The following is an 18,822-nucleotide window of genomic DNA, read 5'->3' on the forward strand; positions in this document are numbered from 1 at the left end:
AATATTTATTCTTATGGCTTATCCAAGACAAGCCATAATAAAAAGGTTTATTGTTTGTGTATGGAAATTGTTTTATTCTACATGTAATCCCTCCAAAATTTACAAACTCAATTAAGGAACAATAATATGCCTATGTATGTATATCTTCATAACAGATGAGTGGAGATAGATATTTTTTATTCATTATACTCCAAAAGCCTGTCTGAAAATCCTATTGGGTTTTTGTCTAGGGAACCAGGGTGATGCTAACTTTCCTGTACAAAATGACATCATCCCTGCACCACACTATAGACGCGGGTGGGGATTCTGCTTTGTTAGAATGAAAACCTGCATCTCAGATACCCTTAAACCCCACCCAGTATATAAATACTGACCAAGAGGATTTTCTGCGCCAGTGGTTGACAGACATGTCACATGAGCATCAACAAAACATTCTCAACACACATGGATCCCAGGAACTTAAAAAATAAATTTATTTCATATTTAAAATACTATCTTAATCATATTATACATAAAAGATGTAAACCCAAATAGGTTATCTACTTTAATCTGTACCAGAGCAACACAGTACAGTAAATCCTGCTGGCTGGCAGGACACACACACAGTGCTCTGCCCCTCTAGAGATTCATCACTGCTTTCAGACCCCTATTGCCGGTACGACTGTTTGTCGACTTTGCTGCTGTGAAACAAACCCGGGCATGCAACAAATCGATCACGCACTAGCCGTGGTAAGTGGACGGTGCGTCCCATTTGTCTCTCAGCAGGTCTCGGCTGGACGGCCTTCGACCTGCCATCAGCTTCTTCAGCGTCTCTGTGGTGCCGGGGCGGAGCCAGGCCTCCGTGGCAACGGTTGTTGTAGAAACACGGCGGGCAAGGTCTGGAGACGGAGTCCCCTGCCGCCAAAGTTCGTCCTCTTCATCGACAGATATTTCTCCTGGACAGGAACGACAGATTATTATAATAGTTGATTACAACATTCAACATAGGAAGAGGATTTTTTAAATAAGTAACTTCTGATTATCTTAAAAACATCTAGTGATAAAAATTAAAACCTGTTTGTGGCAGAGTTTCTCTTTCTACCAGAATGAACTGAAATCAAATCAAAAGACCTGAACATCAAACCAAATACCTTTTTATTTATTTATTTTTTAAAAACATACAAAAACAACAAACTCTGAAACAGTACTCCTCTTTATTTGTTCCTCATCAGTACAAGATCACCAGCGAAAGTGACCAACATCTTAAATTACCGCTAAAATGCAAGTCACCTCCAAAAACAGGACTTCTACTGGTTTCTACTGCTATTTAACAAAAGATACATGGTGGAAATTCCCTCGGGATCAGAGTATGAGCTTTGCATTCAGGAGTTTCTTGCTCGCTCTCTCACCTGATCTGTCCCTCTCGCTCATGTCCTCCAACACTCTCAGCCTGCGCTGGTTCAGCTCTCGCACTCGGTCCAGCTGGAAGCTGTCTGCTGAGCCCCGAGAATAGCTGATCTCTCTGCTGGGGGTTTCCACACTCTGAAATAAATAAAATATTAAATAAAAAAACCCAGACCCACAGTTCCCAAACTGAAGACCACCAGGGACGTGTGAAGCATAGCCAAAAGGCATTGCAATTATTTTTACATTTTATTTACAGGATATCATAACCCACTTTCATCAATGTGATTCAGGGTCCAATCAAGTAGTCCTGAAACCCTATAGATATGTTTTAACCCCTCTCTACTGTAAAACTACAGTAACTACTTTTCTTTCCCCAGGAAGCAAAAGTCCAAATAAGATGCAATTCAGAGTGCTGCACGAGTCTACTAACCTGTAACTGGATGTTTAATCCATCATCATCATCATCATCATCATCATCAGTGAATTACAAATTCAAAAATGGCTGGCGCTTTCAGCCAATCAGATTACAGCAGGAATTTCACACAATTACAATCGAGCTATGGTCACAAAACTTTAGAAGCATGTTCATGTATGATCTCTTATCCACATAACCTGGTAAGAACATTTCAGTGGAGCGTCCACAAACTTTTGACCAGTAGTGTGTATTATTACAGAAACGAACACTTGAACTGACCGGGTTTAATTTTAGCTCAACGTGTCAGTCTGAGATTATGTTCGTAAAATAAAACTATACGGAAGTCTGTGGACGTTGTTGATTTCACAGTTAAAGGGGTCTTGCAGCAAAAACAAACAAACAAACAAACAAACAAAAAAAAACCTGAGACCCCGCCCAATACATTTTGTACATCAGTGCGAGTCACACGTAACAGAACCAGGAGCGCTTACGTCAGAGAAGTCCGTCCTCCTGGCTCGCCGTCTTCTCTCCCTGGCAGAGATTCGATCAGAGTGCGGCGTTAATGGGAAGGAATAACCGTTAGCGTCTGCACAGGAACGAAAACAAGAAGTCATAATATTATGCAATGTCGCTTATGGTGAAGACAGAATGAATTCATTTAATGTTTCTCGTGAACCGGTAGTCATGACTGGGAAGCTGAAATCAAGAGTTGTAATTATTATTAATAATATTTATGGTTTTACATAATTGTACACCACACAGAATAATATAAATGTTTAAGACCTGTCTAGACCTAGGACACCTTCTGCAATCATTGAGAGGGATTGAGATTTCTTTAAAATAAAGAAATTTTTTATTTATTAATGAATTATGATTTTTTGAATCAGCTCACCAATAAAAGCACTCTCAGACTCTAATAGAGTGTCTCCCTCAGCCTCTTCAGCATAGATGTCCCTCTGTAGGTATAACCACATCGATTATAAAAAAAAAACAACATCATCAGGTTAATAAACAGTGATGTCAGGGGGAGAGGGAGTGCGGTGCAGTTTGTCTGAAAGAACGAAAGACCACAGAAAAGTGGGTCACACGGAAGCAGGTCAGGCCTGATGCATGGCTTCTCACTCACCTGATGAGGACCAGGCTTCATGGGAGAAGACAGGTCAAAGTAATCTAATACAAGAGAGACAAGTCAATACAAAGGAGAGTGCGCGCATGCATGTGTGTGTATGTACGTGCATGAAAACAAGACTTAAGGGACTGCGTGCTCAACTCTAGCCATAACAGATGTATGGCGGAAAATAAAAATAATCATGTTCATTCCAGGAGACAGTTCTAGATCAGGATTCATTTGTTTTTATTCATGTGTTATAAAGTGGAGAGGAAAAAAAAAACAAACAAAAAAAAACCCCAAAGTGAATGAATGTGATTGGGATCAGCCCTTATCTACATCAGCCACCCGTTCATTTCCTGTGTATAACGCGCGTTTGTTCGTATGCGTGCGTGTTTGCGTGTCTGTCCGACCGACGAGACTCTGCATGTCGTCGAGTCGCCGCTGTTGCTCTCGGAGCAGGGCCTGCTGCTGGATCTCCAGGCTGGCGTCGTCGCTGGGTGGTTCAGGATACGCCTGCCTCACTTCTTCACGAGACTCGCTGTCTACAAGAAATCCACACACACACACACACACACACACACACACACACACACACACACCTCCATCACTGTGTGACTGACAGGGCAAGCAGCAGAGTTTGCTACACCCCTGCAGCATGTTCGTGCGAGAGAACGCTCTAAAATCAACCACATACTGTATACCATACACTGCCATGATATTTACAGATTCTGTTACTAAGCCCAAAAACACTTCAGGACACTTCCATTTTATTTATTTATTTATTTTTTCCCTACAGAACTGGAAGTGTGTGTGTTCTGTTGGACATGAAGCACAAGAGAGACAAACTTCATATTCCAGCCCAACAAACCAACCTTCCCGTTGTACGCTTACATTTTATCCAGAATTACGTTCATCCAGGGCCACAACATTTACACCGTATAATAATGCAGACCTAGTTTATACACACATTTAAGTTTATTTAACGTTTAACGTGTGAGGCAGTTCGTGTTATATAAGGTACACTTTACAGACACCGTGAATCTCTATTTGGTTATCGAATCATAAGTTTGGTGTCCTCATGAAGCTCTGCCTGTGTAACACAGTCCTCTATACAGCACCTCAGGATTTTTACCTCTGTACTTGAGCTGGTTGAAGTCCTGCATGACCTGCCTGTTCACTGGTCTGGTGTTCGACGCTGGTCTCCCTACAGGCACCTGTATCCGCAGCCTGGCCATGTCAAAGGCGTTCAATAGAGGTCGCGCTCTGTGTCCCCAAACACACACACACACACACACACACACACACACACACACACACACACACACACACACACACACACGTTAACTGATTATTCAATCATTAAAACCACTATAATGCCATTCACATAGTACACAAAGAGGCCCTTTCACTGTGGGATAGAAAAGAGGATTACACAGTGTGTTGGTGTAAGCTGATGAGAGCGTTTAACAGGTCCACATCTCTCACACTCTCACACACTCATACGCAGGCAACAACTCAAGGATGGCCTCACACTGAACTGACTTATAGATCTAATACTCAGTTCAGGATCAGTGACTACTTAACCTACAAGAAATTACCTTAAATGTTTATGAACGCAGTGTTTATAGGTCATAAAGTATGCAGTGTAAAGCAAACGTTAGCAAACGCATTACCTGTTTTTCAAGGGAGTTTGTGTATCCGCTCTGTCGGCTTGTAGCAGCTGCCCTTCAAGCTGCTTCTGCTCACTTCTGAGTTTCCTACGCAGAACTGACAACTCCCTGATCATGCCCCGCTGTTCCTCTAAAACACACACACACACACACACACACACACACACACACACACACACACACACACACACATTCATTCATTTCACAACCTAGGTGAGGTACTTCCACTGACCTTAGTACTGTAGCTAAATAATAGTAACCAAAATAAGTTATTTGTTCAACCAAAAAAGTTTTTTTTTTGTGTGAGAAGTTCAGGAAAATTTACCTGCTGCTCTGATCTCGTTCCTCCGTGCAGGAACAGGTGGGGACTGGGGAGTGGAAATAGACCCAACCTATGGGGGAGGAGGGAAAGAAAGAAAGAAAGAAAGAAAGAAAGAAAGAAATAAATAAATAAATAAATAAATAAATAATCACACCGCACACTTTCTAGCCCCCCCCCATTCGTTTGTCAGTCACATCCCATCAGAAGGCAAGCTCTCTGATGACAGAATTTAATTTTAGAAAAGCTGTTCAAAACCAAATATTTCCCACTTCGTAGATGATCCTTCAGTGTATATTTGACAATTTTTTTTTTAAATAATTTTTTTAATTGTACATTTCAAGTTAATTATACAGGATGTGTGCCCCCCCCCCAACATGTTCTTGCTGGTTCATATCTTGGATTTAAGTTGAACCGGTTAGCCAGGCATAAAAGTTAGCGAGTATGTAATCGTTTTACCTTTCTAGAAGCTAGCAACAAATATATTTTATATTTTAAGAAATATATATAGTTTCTTTGAAACACTACCATTAGAAATCAAGCACTTTTATGACTCCTCCATCGCTAGTGTTGTGTTCATGAGTGACTCACAGAGAAAGCTGTAGCTGACCGTTGGCTCTCGACTGAAGGCGGTCTGGGAGGAACCTGGTGGCCCAGTCTCTTTTGGTGTGTAGGGACAGGCGGTGAATGAGACCTGACGTCCTTTGGATTCACAAAACAAACCATCAGTACAACTGGAGACGTGCGAGTAAACACCAAAACACTTAACGAGCAAATCGATGCACGGACCTTCTCCAGCCGGGCTTGCGTTTCCCGATCGTACTGCTGCTTAACTGCATCGTTCGCCTTCTCTTCTTCCTCGGTCCTTTTCTTTTTGGCCTCCTCGGCTTGACGGATTATCTCCTGCTTTCTGGCGTTTTGCTGCAAAAGAACAGGGAGCATGCTAATTCATACAAAAACTGGATGGGGGGTTGTTTCGTGTGGAGGATTCCTTAGTTAGTTAGTGCGAAAAGCATGGGAACACACTTCCATTTCTTTACGTTTTTCCTTCTTCTGTTCCTCCTCAAAATGCCACTGCATGCATGCTCTCTCTTTAGCCAGCTTCTTCTCCTTCTTCTCCTCCTCCAGCCTCTTCTCCTCCTCAAACTTCCTCTGTATGCACGCTCTCTCTTCAGCCAGCTTCTTCTCCTTCTCCTCCTCCTCCTCCTGCAGCTTCTTCTTCCTCTCTGCCTCCATCCGTCGCTTCTCCTCGATCTGTTTGTGCCCAAAATCCCAGGTCATCTCAATCAGAACCAGGTTTCAAAAGCATATGGCGAAAGCATGATGGGAAACGCTCTATACCTGCTGTTTCAGACTGTCCTTGTACCTCTCCTGCTCACGGACCTGCTGCGGTGTCGGGAGCTCGCGGAACACGTTTCCCCGGGCGTGTGGCGAGGGCCGGGTGAAGGAGGAAACTGCTGGGGAGGGAAATAAGAGCTCACGAAAACTCATTAAAAGCTTAAGCCATTGGTGAGTACAGAAAACACCTGGAATACCTAATTAAATTCAATTAGATATTTGGTCAAATATCATTTAATCCATGTACATAAAAAATGAAATCAAGCATCGAATCAGTTATTTAAAGTGTACATGCATACACACTATTATATATGCAAAAACGACCAAAGTATCCCTTTAAGATTAGCTCTCACAGCGTTTACACACATACTCACACACACACACCTTTGTTATCTAATACACTTTGTAAAGAATCCTTATCCTCTGCTCTTGGCACAGCTCCAGTCCAATCCACTGATGCTACGGCTGTTCTGTTATGTGATTCCGGGTCCGCGTGTGCCTCGTTAGTCCTGTGCATGAGCTTTAGATCACCTAGAAATGGACAAAGAAAGCGATCACACTAATTCTTAGCTTTACATTTGCCGTTTCATACAACTCGGCAACAGAATCTTGCAGGGAATCTTACTGGCATACTCTTGGTAGCGAAGTATCAGTGATTATTCAGTACTTTAATATCAAGTACTGCATTATAAAATTAAAACTGTGATCTGATAGTAAAATAAAACAAAAATCGACAATAGGACATTTTAAAAGATGCAGAGAGAAATTGGGAAATATTAAAGAAATTAGCGTGGCCTTACTGATGAGGTTTCCATGGTCATCCCTAAGCGGAGCTCCAGCTCCTCCTCTTCCCCACGGCTCAAAGGCTTTCATCTCCGCCTCCAGTTTAGCCTCGTAGCTTTTCTTTTCCTCCTTCTCCAGTCTCCTCCTTTCCTGCCTGTCTTCAATCTGTGGAAGGAAACAAAACCATATCGTTTCATGACGACTTAATATCTATAAATTGTTATTTATTTTGACCCAAGATTGACCCAAGATATGCCTCTTGGTTTTCCGTTACCTCACAAAAACGCCAACACCACTCCTGCCTGATCGCTTCCCGTCAAAATACTAATCATTAGACTGACTAGCTGGCTCCTCTCCTGCCATCATAGTGCTCCAAAGGTACTCATATTTAGGAGTTCAATACTACACTGAGCTGTAATGAGCTATATCCCTGTTTATAATGTTAATGCGATCGGCTGACCAATGTAAAAGAAGCATGTTTTCAGAATTTTAAATTTTTTTTTTTATAACTGCTGGTTGTGGTCAGCCTGCAGTACCATTATATACACTTTATATACACACACTTTATATTTTACCTGTTGTTTAAGTGCATCCTTGTAGCTTAGAACATGTTCCTTGGGATGTTGGTGCCTATCAGAGGGATATGCTCCAATCCCAATTCTAGTAGGAGAAACGCCATGCCGGGAAACTGGTCTATGGAAAGATTAGAGATTATTCTTATTTATAGTACATAGAAAGCCAAATCTAAATTTGGCTTTGATGCTGATACCACAGTAAATATCACAATTAATAGGGATAAATGATTATTTACTCCTACTTGTAGCCATTAAAAAAAAGCTACAAGGTGAAGCTATGTAACGTGTATTATCCGTGGCGAAAAATTATGAAATCACCTTCGTAACCGAAACACAATTATTTTAATTAATGGCGTTATGGAATCTCTCAATGTTGAGGGAAAAGGAAAATCACCTTGTAATTTGCATTTCTAAAATCCCCACACAAATCTAAAAAATGCTAATTAGTTTGCAGTTAAGAGTCCTTACAGACATTAAGTGTGTAGAAAAGACAAACGAAAACCAGCACCAACACCTAAACAGAAGAAAACAAGGTTACAGTGGGCTAAAGAGAAGAGAAGCAATCATGCAGCGTGGATGATTGGATGAAACCATATGGGGTTGCACATCAGGTTAAGGACCAGGGGAGACCTCAACAGTCAATGCACAGGTGTACGCTGAAATTTGGGACACTTTTCTCATTCCGTCGATAGAAAATAGGGCTGGTGGTGAAGTAATTTTTCAGGATAAGGCATCTTGCCACAGAGCAATGAGTGTTAAAGCTTTTCTTCAGGAAAAGCAGAACAACTTCATGACCAGGCCAGCAAACAGTCCAGATCTCAATCAAGAAATATTTTATATATATTGGTCCATGACAAGGCTCCGCCCTGCAAAGCTGATCAGTTAACTGCTATTCGAGAAAGCTGGAACCAATTTGATGGAGAATATCAGTTTTCATTAGTGAAGTCAAGGCCTCAAAGGAAGAAAAGTCTGAGGAGGAGCAACAAAATACTTAGCGTGTGTGATTTTTTATTTTTTTTGGATGATTCCAAAAATTTTTCCTCTACTTGATTTAAAAAAAAAAAAAAGTAAAAAGAAAAAAAAAAAAAAAGCATTAATCAAAATTCATTTAACTTGTTTGCATGTTTTACGATGCCAGATTGTTCAGGTATTAAAACAAAAACTGTTGTGTGCGTCATATCTGCGATTTGATTATTTGCCCAGGGGGAGAAAGGGAAGAAAAAAAAAAAAAAAAACCTAGGAGAACATCCTTGAAGTGTGGTGATTCCATTATTTTTTTGCCAGGGCTCGTACAGTGCCACGTTCATCAAGAGAAAGAGCTGCAGGCTCATCCTACAATACAAGTAACCTGACTAGACATATTAAACAAAATTCAGCACAATGAGGTCAATACTAAGAGCAACCATCACTGCAGCAAACACCAACTAGCCAAAAAAAACATCTACAGACAACACTGTAAAGGGGAGTGAAAAACACTTCCTACTTTCAACCAGACAGACTAAAACTCACCACCCCCGCACATTTTAATCCTATATTACAATGATCTGCTACTTTTGTGCAAATAATCACAAGCAGTGGCCTTACAGCAAATAAAAAGACAAGACCAGTGCTTAACGAGGAATTATTTTAGGCCGATTTTTCAGTTGGAGGACCCCTGCTGAAAGTGTCATTTATTAAGACTAGGACAAATGAACCGGCCTCCGTTCAAGGGAAGCTTCTTTATAAGGATCATCAAGATACTAAATGAATGAAATACACATCAAGTGATTCAAAGACAGGATAAAGAGCACCTACTGTGCAAAGATTCCAGCTGGAGGCTGATGGACCGCTGTGACTGATTCGGCTGGGATATTACGTGACGGCTGCAGTGATGGAGGTCCATCTAACACACACACACACACACACACACACACACACACACACAATTAGACTGCATACCTTCTTAAGATGATGTACATAGTAACACACTAGACGATGTATGGATAATGTTAAAAGTGGTTTGAAAACGTTAAAATAATACCTAATACTAAAGATTGGTCTCGAAAGGTATTTTATATTGGCAGACTCCAGAAATATAAAACACACTGTATAAAACCCATAACACACTCAGCCATAAAAACAAGTCTAGTCCTTTTTATTACTAATTTGTATGACTCAAATAACCTTAAATTATATTCCTCAACCAGGAAGGAAGCTGTTGAAGAAATACTAAAGTCAGGCATTTGGCTCTTGCTGTGACTCATCAGTTCATCTGCTGGTTACAATAATAATTCCATATAATAAATCCAAACAAATGTCTTTTTTAAAAATACAAAACAAAAAAAACAAAAATAATCCGGCCATTGTTTATGAGATAACGCACTAACGAGAATCTCAGATGGACACACAGACAACCTGAAAAGCTTTAAAAACAATTTTAAAAATGAATGAATAAATAAATAAAAGTTTTCACTTTTAATATATTTTGTCCTACCCACTAAGGCCTGCTAGAATCATCACACATTAAATGGGCTAGTAAAACGTAACATTTATTCAAAAACACCAAATCGATGTGAAAAACGCTCACAGTAGGTCAGATTAGGGTCTAAGGGATTCCTAGCTCCATAGTAGTAGTAGGCTTCATCGTATGGAGTGCTGTATGCCTCGGAGAGGGTGGGTGCCAGTGGAGGAGGAGGAATTCTCGCAACTCTAAGACCACAGTACAAACAACAGTTTATAAAATAAATACAGTTTATAGATTAGATGAAAGTCATACTTAATAAACTGGACCAGCATTGTGCCATGCCAGGTAAAATGACTGTAGAACGTGGGTTATAAAGATCACCTGGGGGCGACCATTTCTCCGATAGTTCCAGAGAGGTCATTCTGAACATTTTCACTGAAGGCTGCGCCGCCGCTGTTCCCGAGTCCGGTGCTCGCGGTGTTACCCAGGTGCCCCAGAGCGGCACTGTATTCCAGAATAGGAGACTGGAAGGCCATGCGCGGTCTCTCAGGCGGCACTCTCTCTACTTGCGTCTTCTTATCCACGTCTGCTCCGAGGGTGTCCAGTCCCATTCCGGGCTTGTACGGCACGTCTCGTCTCCTGCCTTCATGCTCCCTCCTTACAGCACCAAACTGCTTAATCCGGTCAGGCTGTGGGAGACCAGGCAGGTACACGGTCATATACTGAAACAACAAAAAAGCATGTTGTACTAATAGAATGCGAATAAAATAATAGTGTAAAACATGAACAGAATGAGGTTCGGGGGGGGGGGGGGGGGGGGGGGACAAATGTTATATATACACACACACACATACATACATGTATATAAAAAAAAAGACAACTTGTGGTGGAATTTACAGGAACGTGTTGCAACGAAAAATAGAAGAGCAAAGCAAGCCTGCCATCTAGTGTATACAAAAAGAGATACACATTTACCTGCTTCTGATGGTGCTATAAACACAACAATCACAAGGCAGGTATCAGGCACCACACAGCAATATTCACTCTCAGATCACAAATATATTAAAACAAGTGGCTTACAGAACTATTTCTGTATCCCACTGATACAGTATGCGACTACTATCGACTACGGTGTAATGACTCGAATACCTCTTTCTCTGGGTCAGTAGCTCCCGTAGCAGCAACTCTCAATTCCAGCTCCTTCTCCCTACAAAATATAAGTTATTATAAAGAATATTGGATATTATGACAAACATTTTCAATCTGTTTCATTTCGCAGTTATAATGCAGCTAAAACAAAATACTGGCATCACGTATTAAGCAAGAAAGCATTGATTGATCAGTTAACCCACACAGCCATAGCAGATGAATGCAAGATATTTGTGTGAAAATAAGAGTTTTCATAATAACTGAATGAGAGGCAGGTAATCGTGTTATAAATCCTCCCACAGCGCAATGCACCCACTTTTTCTTATTTCTGCACTGTTCAGCCATTTGCTCCAGCAGCTCCTGTCTATAGCGCTCCTTCCTTCTCTGAACAGCCTCCTTGCTCTCAGCAGCCCCTGTGTGAGTGAATAATTTTTTTTTTTAAACCCCCACACAAAAACACATTTTTAAGCAGGATCCAGCAAATTTACAGGTTTTAAAAGATAAATCTCCGCAGTGCAGGTCATTCAAACAGACAATTTGTCTATATGGCCATAAATAATAAATCAGGTATGCCTTTATAAAGGAGGAGGTGATGACGCGACTAATCTTACCAATCATAAGTCCTGTGGCAAAATCGGTCATGTTCTTCTTATTAGCAGCTCTGGTTTGCGCGGGTCCTAGTGGACTGCAGGACAAAGCAGAAACCAAAATCAAAACCAGAAGGACAGTCCAGTCCACCTCACATTGTGATCTGCCTCAAACTGTTCCATGGCTCTAAATCCCACACCCAGCAGATCAGAGAAACACTTTGCAAAAAGGTCTGATCTGCAGCACTTCCCATCTTTCTACAGATCGATGCTTCCACCCAGTAAGCTACCTAATAAATCTTATCCGTTCTTGCACATTCTGGCTGACTTCATCTCTTTTGCATATGGACACCCTGATCGAGATGAAAGGAAAGCCTGACTGAAACAAACTCAAAAACCAGCATTAAATAAATAAAGAAAGAAAAGAATGAATTCCTGGGTTTCCATTAGAGCTGTAACGGTATGAAATCTTCATATCACAATTACTGTGAGCAAAACCATCGCGGTTATCAATATTAAAATCACGGTATTGTTAAAATGTGCTGAAAAAGTACAAAAAGTCCTGACACACACAATAGAAATCGTTTAAACAGGCTTTATATTTGACTATAAAGTGTTGGATGGTTGTCACTAGGCTTGTTTAGTTGAGTTAGAGAACACGCCAGAAGGCAGTGACGGCGCTCAGGAGACTTTCCAACCTTTCAAGAGGACCAAATCCAAAGTGTGGTCGTATTTTGGATTTTATAAAAATGCTGAGGGAAATGTAATAGAAGATGGTAACCTTGCCTGCAGAGCTTGCCATAAAAAAAAAAAAAAAAAAAAAAAAAAAAAAAAAAAAAGGAGTTGCTGTGAAAGGGGGCTTTGGAGCATTTCCCTCTTTCTCCGCCTCGCTTTTAAAATCGCTGGTCAATGCCCGTGCAGCCGTGTGCATTTACGTTCGAATTACAATTGCTAGAATGGTGGGTTTATTATCATTCTTAATGAAACACATAGCAACAAAACAGTACAATGACAAACTCGCTTATTAAACCAAATCTTACGCCATCATCTCGTCAGTCAGCTCGCCTCACTCTTCCCGCCAGTCGTCACTTTCATCAGATAATAAATTAAATCTGACCACTGCTCATCTGTGCTGCGACTCCGACTCATACCGAATCGAGCAGCCGGTTTCGGTTTTTAAATTGTAGCGCCCGTGTTCACGCTCAAAAGACAATGTGGCATGCTGCGCCTGCGTCAGACTCATGCAGGGTGTGTAGACAGCTTTTACCACGAGTTTTACAAAACTCACGATAATTGCACACGGTTTTCATGATTAAACATGACACGGTAATGCTAACAATGGGGGAATTTTATTGTGGTTCATCGTGAAACCGGTAACCGTTTCATCCCTAGTTTCCACCACAAGCAAACGCAAAATAGAAGAGGATTTATCTGTGCATTGCCTCATTAACTACTTAACGCACTTTAATTTCACCCTCACTTAAACCCCAACATTCAAAAACCCAATGCATGTAAATTGCTCCAAAAAGCAGTACTTGGCTTTAATCGGTGTTGGTGGAGTTCGTCTGTTTTCCTCTGGATAGTACTCTTCCTGAACATCAGGAACCTCCACTTCTCTTCTATCCCGAGTCAACCTGTTCGGTAGGAATACAAAAATCAGCTTAACGACACGCTCCGGGAACTCGTCTATGGCAGTCAAATCAAATGCAAACAGATTTGAAGAAAGAAACAAAACAAACAAATAAACAAAAAAAAACAAAAAAACAAAAAAAAAACACCCCACACAAATGCAACGGAGGAACGTGTATTACTGCAACACACCGATTAGCTCGGTGTTGGAGTTTTCGGTGTCTCCTGCCAGCTAACGCAGGCTCAGTTCGATATTTGGGCCTCCTTTTCTGCAGGAGCTCGAGTTCCTCTTGTTCCTCATCAGAGTTCAGCTCCTCGTCAGAGTTCAGCTCCTCCTCAGAGGTGTAGCGCTCCCTCCTGGACCTCCTGTGCCAGCGTTTGGGTGCGTCCTCCAAACCTCTTCGTCCTGGCATCGGGGCAGCGCTGGGCACGGGTTCAGGCAGGTTGTCTCCCTTGGAATACTGCGTCCTCTCTGGACTCATCCGTCCTCGTGTTTTTGGAGTAAACGATGGACGGTATGAAGTTGTGGAGATGACGTTATCTTTAATACGGGGCTGGGGCTAGACAAATGACAAGTTCATTTAAAAGACTGGGGCCTTCAGACCCCTCTACTTTGTCCCCTCCATTTACTGACCTTCAGCATAATTTAGATGAAATGAAATCAACTCAAACCTGTGGTGCGTTTGAAGTTTCTCTTTTCTTCTGTATTTCCTCGTATCCTCGGAGTAACGGGCTGTAGTCCTTAATCCCCTCAGTTTGCAATTTGTCCTGATAAAATTTTTTAAAAAATACCGCTCAAATTTAAAGCCACAAATAATTTACCTACGGATTTAAGTCTACAAAAGTAAACCATGAGCTATTCTCATAATGGTTACTTTAATAATATCGTGAGCTACAAATTATAGGTCAAGCTAAAGTTAAACTCTGATGAGCGTGAGACAGCAAAGCAGAACGACATTCATGTAACAATATACAGTATACCAGAGCGATCACTCCAACTCAGCAGTGATTATAGCGTTGTACCAACCAGCGACAGACCCAAACATCAATACATAGTGTTGTTACCGGACACCAAATCTCTTAAAGTCAACATGTATGAACAAACTCCAGTTCCTTTTAAGCTTGTCGCTCTATTGTGATAAGCTGGTTTTGCGTTACGCGATATACGTAACCAATTCGCTCCTTTGATTACCGTCTACTGCAAACACAACCCCCCCCACCCCCACACAAATACACTCACTTTAGGAGATCTTCTCTTGCTTGTAGGCAGAGACAGTGTTTGGTGTTGAGAGAATGACTTGTTGGCAGTGATGTTTTGTTTCTAAAATGTAAAACCAAAATAAGTGCTGCGTTATAACTTCAGAAAATTGTTATACATAAACAAATTTCTGGACTGGACTGCCTTACACATATATTATGTATATATACACACACACACACACGAATGAGGATAGAGACATCCTCTGTGAAAGTGAAAATGAATTCTAACATCAGCTGTCAATATAACAAACCACAGGACATCTGTTTTGTTTTTGTTTTTAAAAAACATTTAAATATATAGTACAGGTCAAAAGTTTAGACACACTCATTCTTTATTTTTATACATTTTAGAATAATATTAATAGTCATCAAAACTCTGTAGTGACACAAATGAAACTGTGGGAATTATATCATGATAATAATAATAATTTAAAAAAAATCGCAAATAAATCTAAAATAATTTAATATTTTAGCATCTTCAAAGGAGACACGCTTTTTGCCTAGAATTTCCAGAAATGTATTCTTGGCGTTTTTTCATCCGATTTCTTGAGGAATTTCCCTGAGATGGTTTTAAACAGCATTAACGGAGTTCACACCGATGCTGGACTCTTATCTGCTACTTTTTGGAATATTTCGCTCCGAGTCGTCCATTAAAAAGATTGTTTGTAAATAAAATGTTAGTTTTCTAATGAAAGAAGCGAACATGTCGGCACGATTATATTTTTGTCTACGACACCGATTTCAAACGTTTAATCACACACCTTCAGATCAAAAGCTTTTTAACATCACGAGAAACATTTCAGCCAAGTGTCCACAAACTTGACTAGTAGTGTACATATTTCCATACACCACGTCTTCATACCTTGAAGCAAATAGGTTTACACAGCTCTCTAAAGAAAAATCAAATCAGTCTAACACTCGTCATGTCTGCTTTAGTCTCCCTGCTGTGTGCGTGCAGTGTTCCTTCGACACCTGTAGTAACCTCACCTGGGCTTGCTAATGAGCTGATAAGCCGGATCACGTGTGGTAAAGCCTGGCAACACTAAATGCACCCTGCAAGAGTACATTCTAGATATAGGTAGCTCGATATCTAGGTTCCATTAGAGACTAGCAGTTTCCCTGCTTTCACACCTTTTATTCATTAGTTAAATCACCAGCTGTGTAGAACAGGACAAGAAATTCTCAATCCTGGACCTGGAATACACCACTTTCACTGCTTCTACCCCCCCATGCCCAGTTTTACCTCCCGCACAACCCCGACCAGGATAAAGAGAGTCCAAAAGATGAATGAATGAATGATTGAATGAATAAGTGATCACCTCAGACACATAGCGCCTGTAATCCAGACGAAGCTCTTCCTTCAGCTTTTGCTTCTTCTTCTCGTACTCCTCTCCCAGCTGCAAACTTAAACCATACCCTTCATCTGAAACCAAGAAAGACCACCACCTTTATCATTCGTTCTTTCTTTCATTCATTAAGAACTACACTTAGATAGATAATGTCGAATATTCATCTATTAATATATTGCCAGATTACGAGCCCACCTTTATTCTGCTTGGTTTGTGATGGGGTTTTGCCAGGAGGCTCCGTTTCCTCTGTGTTTTGACCAAAGCGTGACTAAAACAGCAGCAAAATGAAAGAAGTTTCCATTAATATACTGTTACTATTTAAAGGTGCATTAGGGATGATTTGGGGGGGGGGGGGGGGGGGTTCTCTAATAGTTCAATGGGTTAACTTGAATTGTTGAATAAGACACACAAGGACACAAGGCTCCGCCCCTAAAACTTACAATATTTATTTTAATATGAATTAGCATTCGCAAGGACCGTCATGAGATCCCTTTCGGATATCGCTCCGAGATATTCAGCTGTTTGAAAGCCAAGTTACAGCTCTATAAACACGCATCTTCTCCTCGTAACGATTTATGAGAATGTGAAGAGGCGTTGGGGGCGTGTGTATAAAAGTGACTGACATGCGGCCAATCCAAATACAAAAAATTCCGGACCTGAAAAAAAAAAAAAAAAAAAAAAAAGGTTTCCAAACTGTTTGTTCCCCCTAAACTACGTAATAGACTTTTTCTAAGACAATACGTTACACTTTTTAAACATAATTACATAACTTTCCAGATCATTCATAACAAAAAGAAACGAAAAACATTGACTAATTGCACCTTTAATAAAACTCAAAACACACGCGCGCGCTGACCCGAAGCCCTCCTGACAGGAAGTAAATCAAGCCACGTTACCTTCATTTCCATATAAGGCATATATCCATTTTCTGTCCCCATTTTCGATTTTTCTTCGACAAAGATGTCATTCCTGCCGGTTCCCATACTTCTACTATCTTGTTTTGAATGATTGTTTTTTTTTTTCTATTTAGACCGCGTAAGCGGAATATCTTGGTGAGAACGCTTGTTTGGGGAGCGCAGGCTCTGAAGAGTAGCAACCAAACATTAGTATTTTTCTCGTTATGATCGAGAATAGAAAAACGGTCTCGAGAGGTTGGTCTCGTGAGGTTGATTAGCAGCCAGTCAGATTTCAGATTTCAGATTCAACAAGCGTCACCACGACGGTATCCTGGCAACCGCAGAACATCAACTGAGCGCGCGCGTAGCCAGCACACGTATTCCTTTATTTAAAACTCCCATAAACACTCGATAAGCTTCCTTTTCTGACTACTTAAACACCAGAGTCGACAGTGAACGCTTCTTATAACACAAAATACTCATTTACTCCGTTTTTTGTTTGCTCAGAATCGGTATAAACGGAGTATCTACTGTTATATCTTCATTACCGCAGCTGTTTCTCGTAAAAAGCCGCGATGTTCTAATGAGGCTTATCGGCATACCAAAATAAAAGTTATTTTGCAGCTTATTTTGGCAAAAGAGTTAACGCAAAATAAATAAATAAACAAATAAAAAATAATAACGCATTGAGCTCATTGCGTGAACTCGTATCAGAGATTTAAGTCCATTTAAATGTAAGTTATTACTGTAGCAATAAAAGCGTAAACACGTCCTGGTTACACTGTTTATGTAAAGGAATAAAACATGTTGAAGTATTATTGGGAAAAATAATCAACAGAGTTACTGTTACCACGCAAAGTCATTAAAATGAAATCATATTAGCGCCAGGGCGTCAATATAATATAAAACCGTGATTTATCTTACAGTTGGCGTTGCTGTTTCAGAAAACTAATACAGAAAGCACCTTCTGACCAATCAGATTCACAAATTCAACACCTTTGTCTGTGGTATTAGAAAAATTATTAGATTTTTTTTTTAATCATCGCTAATGCAGTAGTCACAACAACAATCACATACACTGCTTAGCGCACCTTTGTTTTCTATTTTATTTGAAGACTAGTCAGCTTCTAAAATTTGAAACTTTTAATTTGAAAAATCCTTTCCACTTCCGCTAAAGGATTACTGCAGTATATTAGAGTGGCGCTAGAGGGTGCAATAAGAATAAGACACAGTGAATAAAAGTGAACGGCCCTAAACAACTCAATTGCTACCGTTATATACATGATATATAATGATATCTTTAAAAATACTTAATTATCTAATATCTATAAATAATACACACATATGAAAAGTCTTTAAAAAGAAAGACAAAAATGTGCGTATTATGTTTGCAGTAGTGATTCCATGACAACTGATAAGGTATAGCATATCCGGTAAACGCTGGGAAAGGGACGTCACTTCCGGTACAGATGGAAGTACAGTCTAATTCTTACAACCGAGGCAGGTGTTGCCCTTTATTTTTTCCCTACCTGTATTCCGGTAAATCCCGCCTCCTTCGTTATGATTGGTTAGAATTCACACGTACTATTCTTCCACCGATTGGACAGCGAACTTGTTATTAAAGTAAAACAACTGAGATAACTGTACCGTACCTGGACCAAATTTGATATATTTATTAGATCATCTAATTTTAGGGTTTGTAAATAGGTCATTTACGGGGTTCGTCCTCACTTTCAAACTATCTGGTGTTAGTCCAAATTAAACTAATCATACGTTGTGACGCAGAGTAAAATTACTAATGCGTTATTCTAAACGTTACGAAAGTATATCCGTATGATTTTATTTGGCTGATAATTGAACTGGCTTTACAGTCGAATCGGACCAGTCAATATGGCGGACGCGTCACTAATAA

General features: G+C 40.4%; 1 protein-coding gene across 7 annotated transcripts; it reads right to left on the reverse strand.

Annotated features, from left to right (window-relative positions):
• Window positions 1–449: 449 nt before the first annotated feature.
• Window positions 450–17,513, reverse strand: LOC108256357 (centrosome and spindle pole-associated protein 1). Of its 7 annotated transcripts, none has more exons than XM_017453130.2 (30): window positions 16,911–17,513; window positions 16,210–16,282; window positions 15,985–16,088; window positions 14,646–14,726; window positions 14,078–14,173; window positions 13,598–13,965; window positions 13,312–13,410; window positions 11,801–11,874; window positions 11,506–11,602; window positions 11,190–11,247; window positions 11,016–11,030; window positions 10,422–10,729; window positions 10,164–10,285; window positions 9,392–9,479; window positions 7,598–7,715; window positions 7,040–7,187; window positions 6,624–6,770; window positions 6,243–6,358; window positions 5,928–6,155; window positions 5,691–5,822; window positions 5,493–5,603; window positions 4,908–4,974; window positions 4,586–4,712; window positions 4,045–4,175; window positions 3,323–3,454; window positions 2,928–2,971; window positions 2,694–2,757; window positions 2,293–2,387; window positions 1,389–1,521; window positions 450–935 (listed from the first exon to the last, which is right to left on the reverse strand). In XM_017453130.2, the coding sequence occupies exons 1-30, from the start codon at window positions 16,995–16,997 to the stop codon at window positions 721–723; spliced, it is 3,678 nt and encodes a 1,225-aa protein (XP_017308619.1). In that variant the 5' UTR covers window positions 16,998–17,513; the 3' UTR covers window positions 450–720. The 7 variants fall into 7 exon arrangements, with proteins under 7 accessions (XP_017308619.1, XP_017308616.1, XP_017308617.1 ...); XM_017453127.2 differs by having other exon boundaries at window positions 10,422–10,762; XM_017453128.3 differs by having other exon boundaries at window positions 6,243–6,355; window positions 10,422–10,762; window positions 16,911–17,512.
• Window positions 17,514–18,822: the final 1,309 nt, after the last annotated feature.

This window comes from Ictalurus punctatus, chromosome 23, assembly GCF_001660625.3.
Source record: "Ictalurus punctatus breed USDA103 chromosome 23, Coco_2.0, whole genome shotgun sequence".
NCBI lineage: Eukaryota > Metazoa > Chordata > Actinopteri > Siluriformes > Ictaluridae > Ictalurus > Ictalurus punctatus.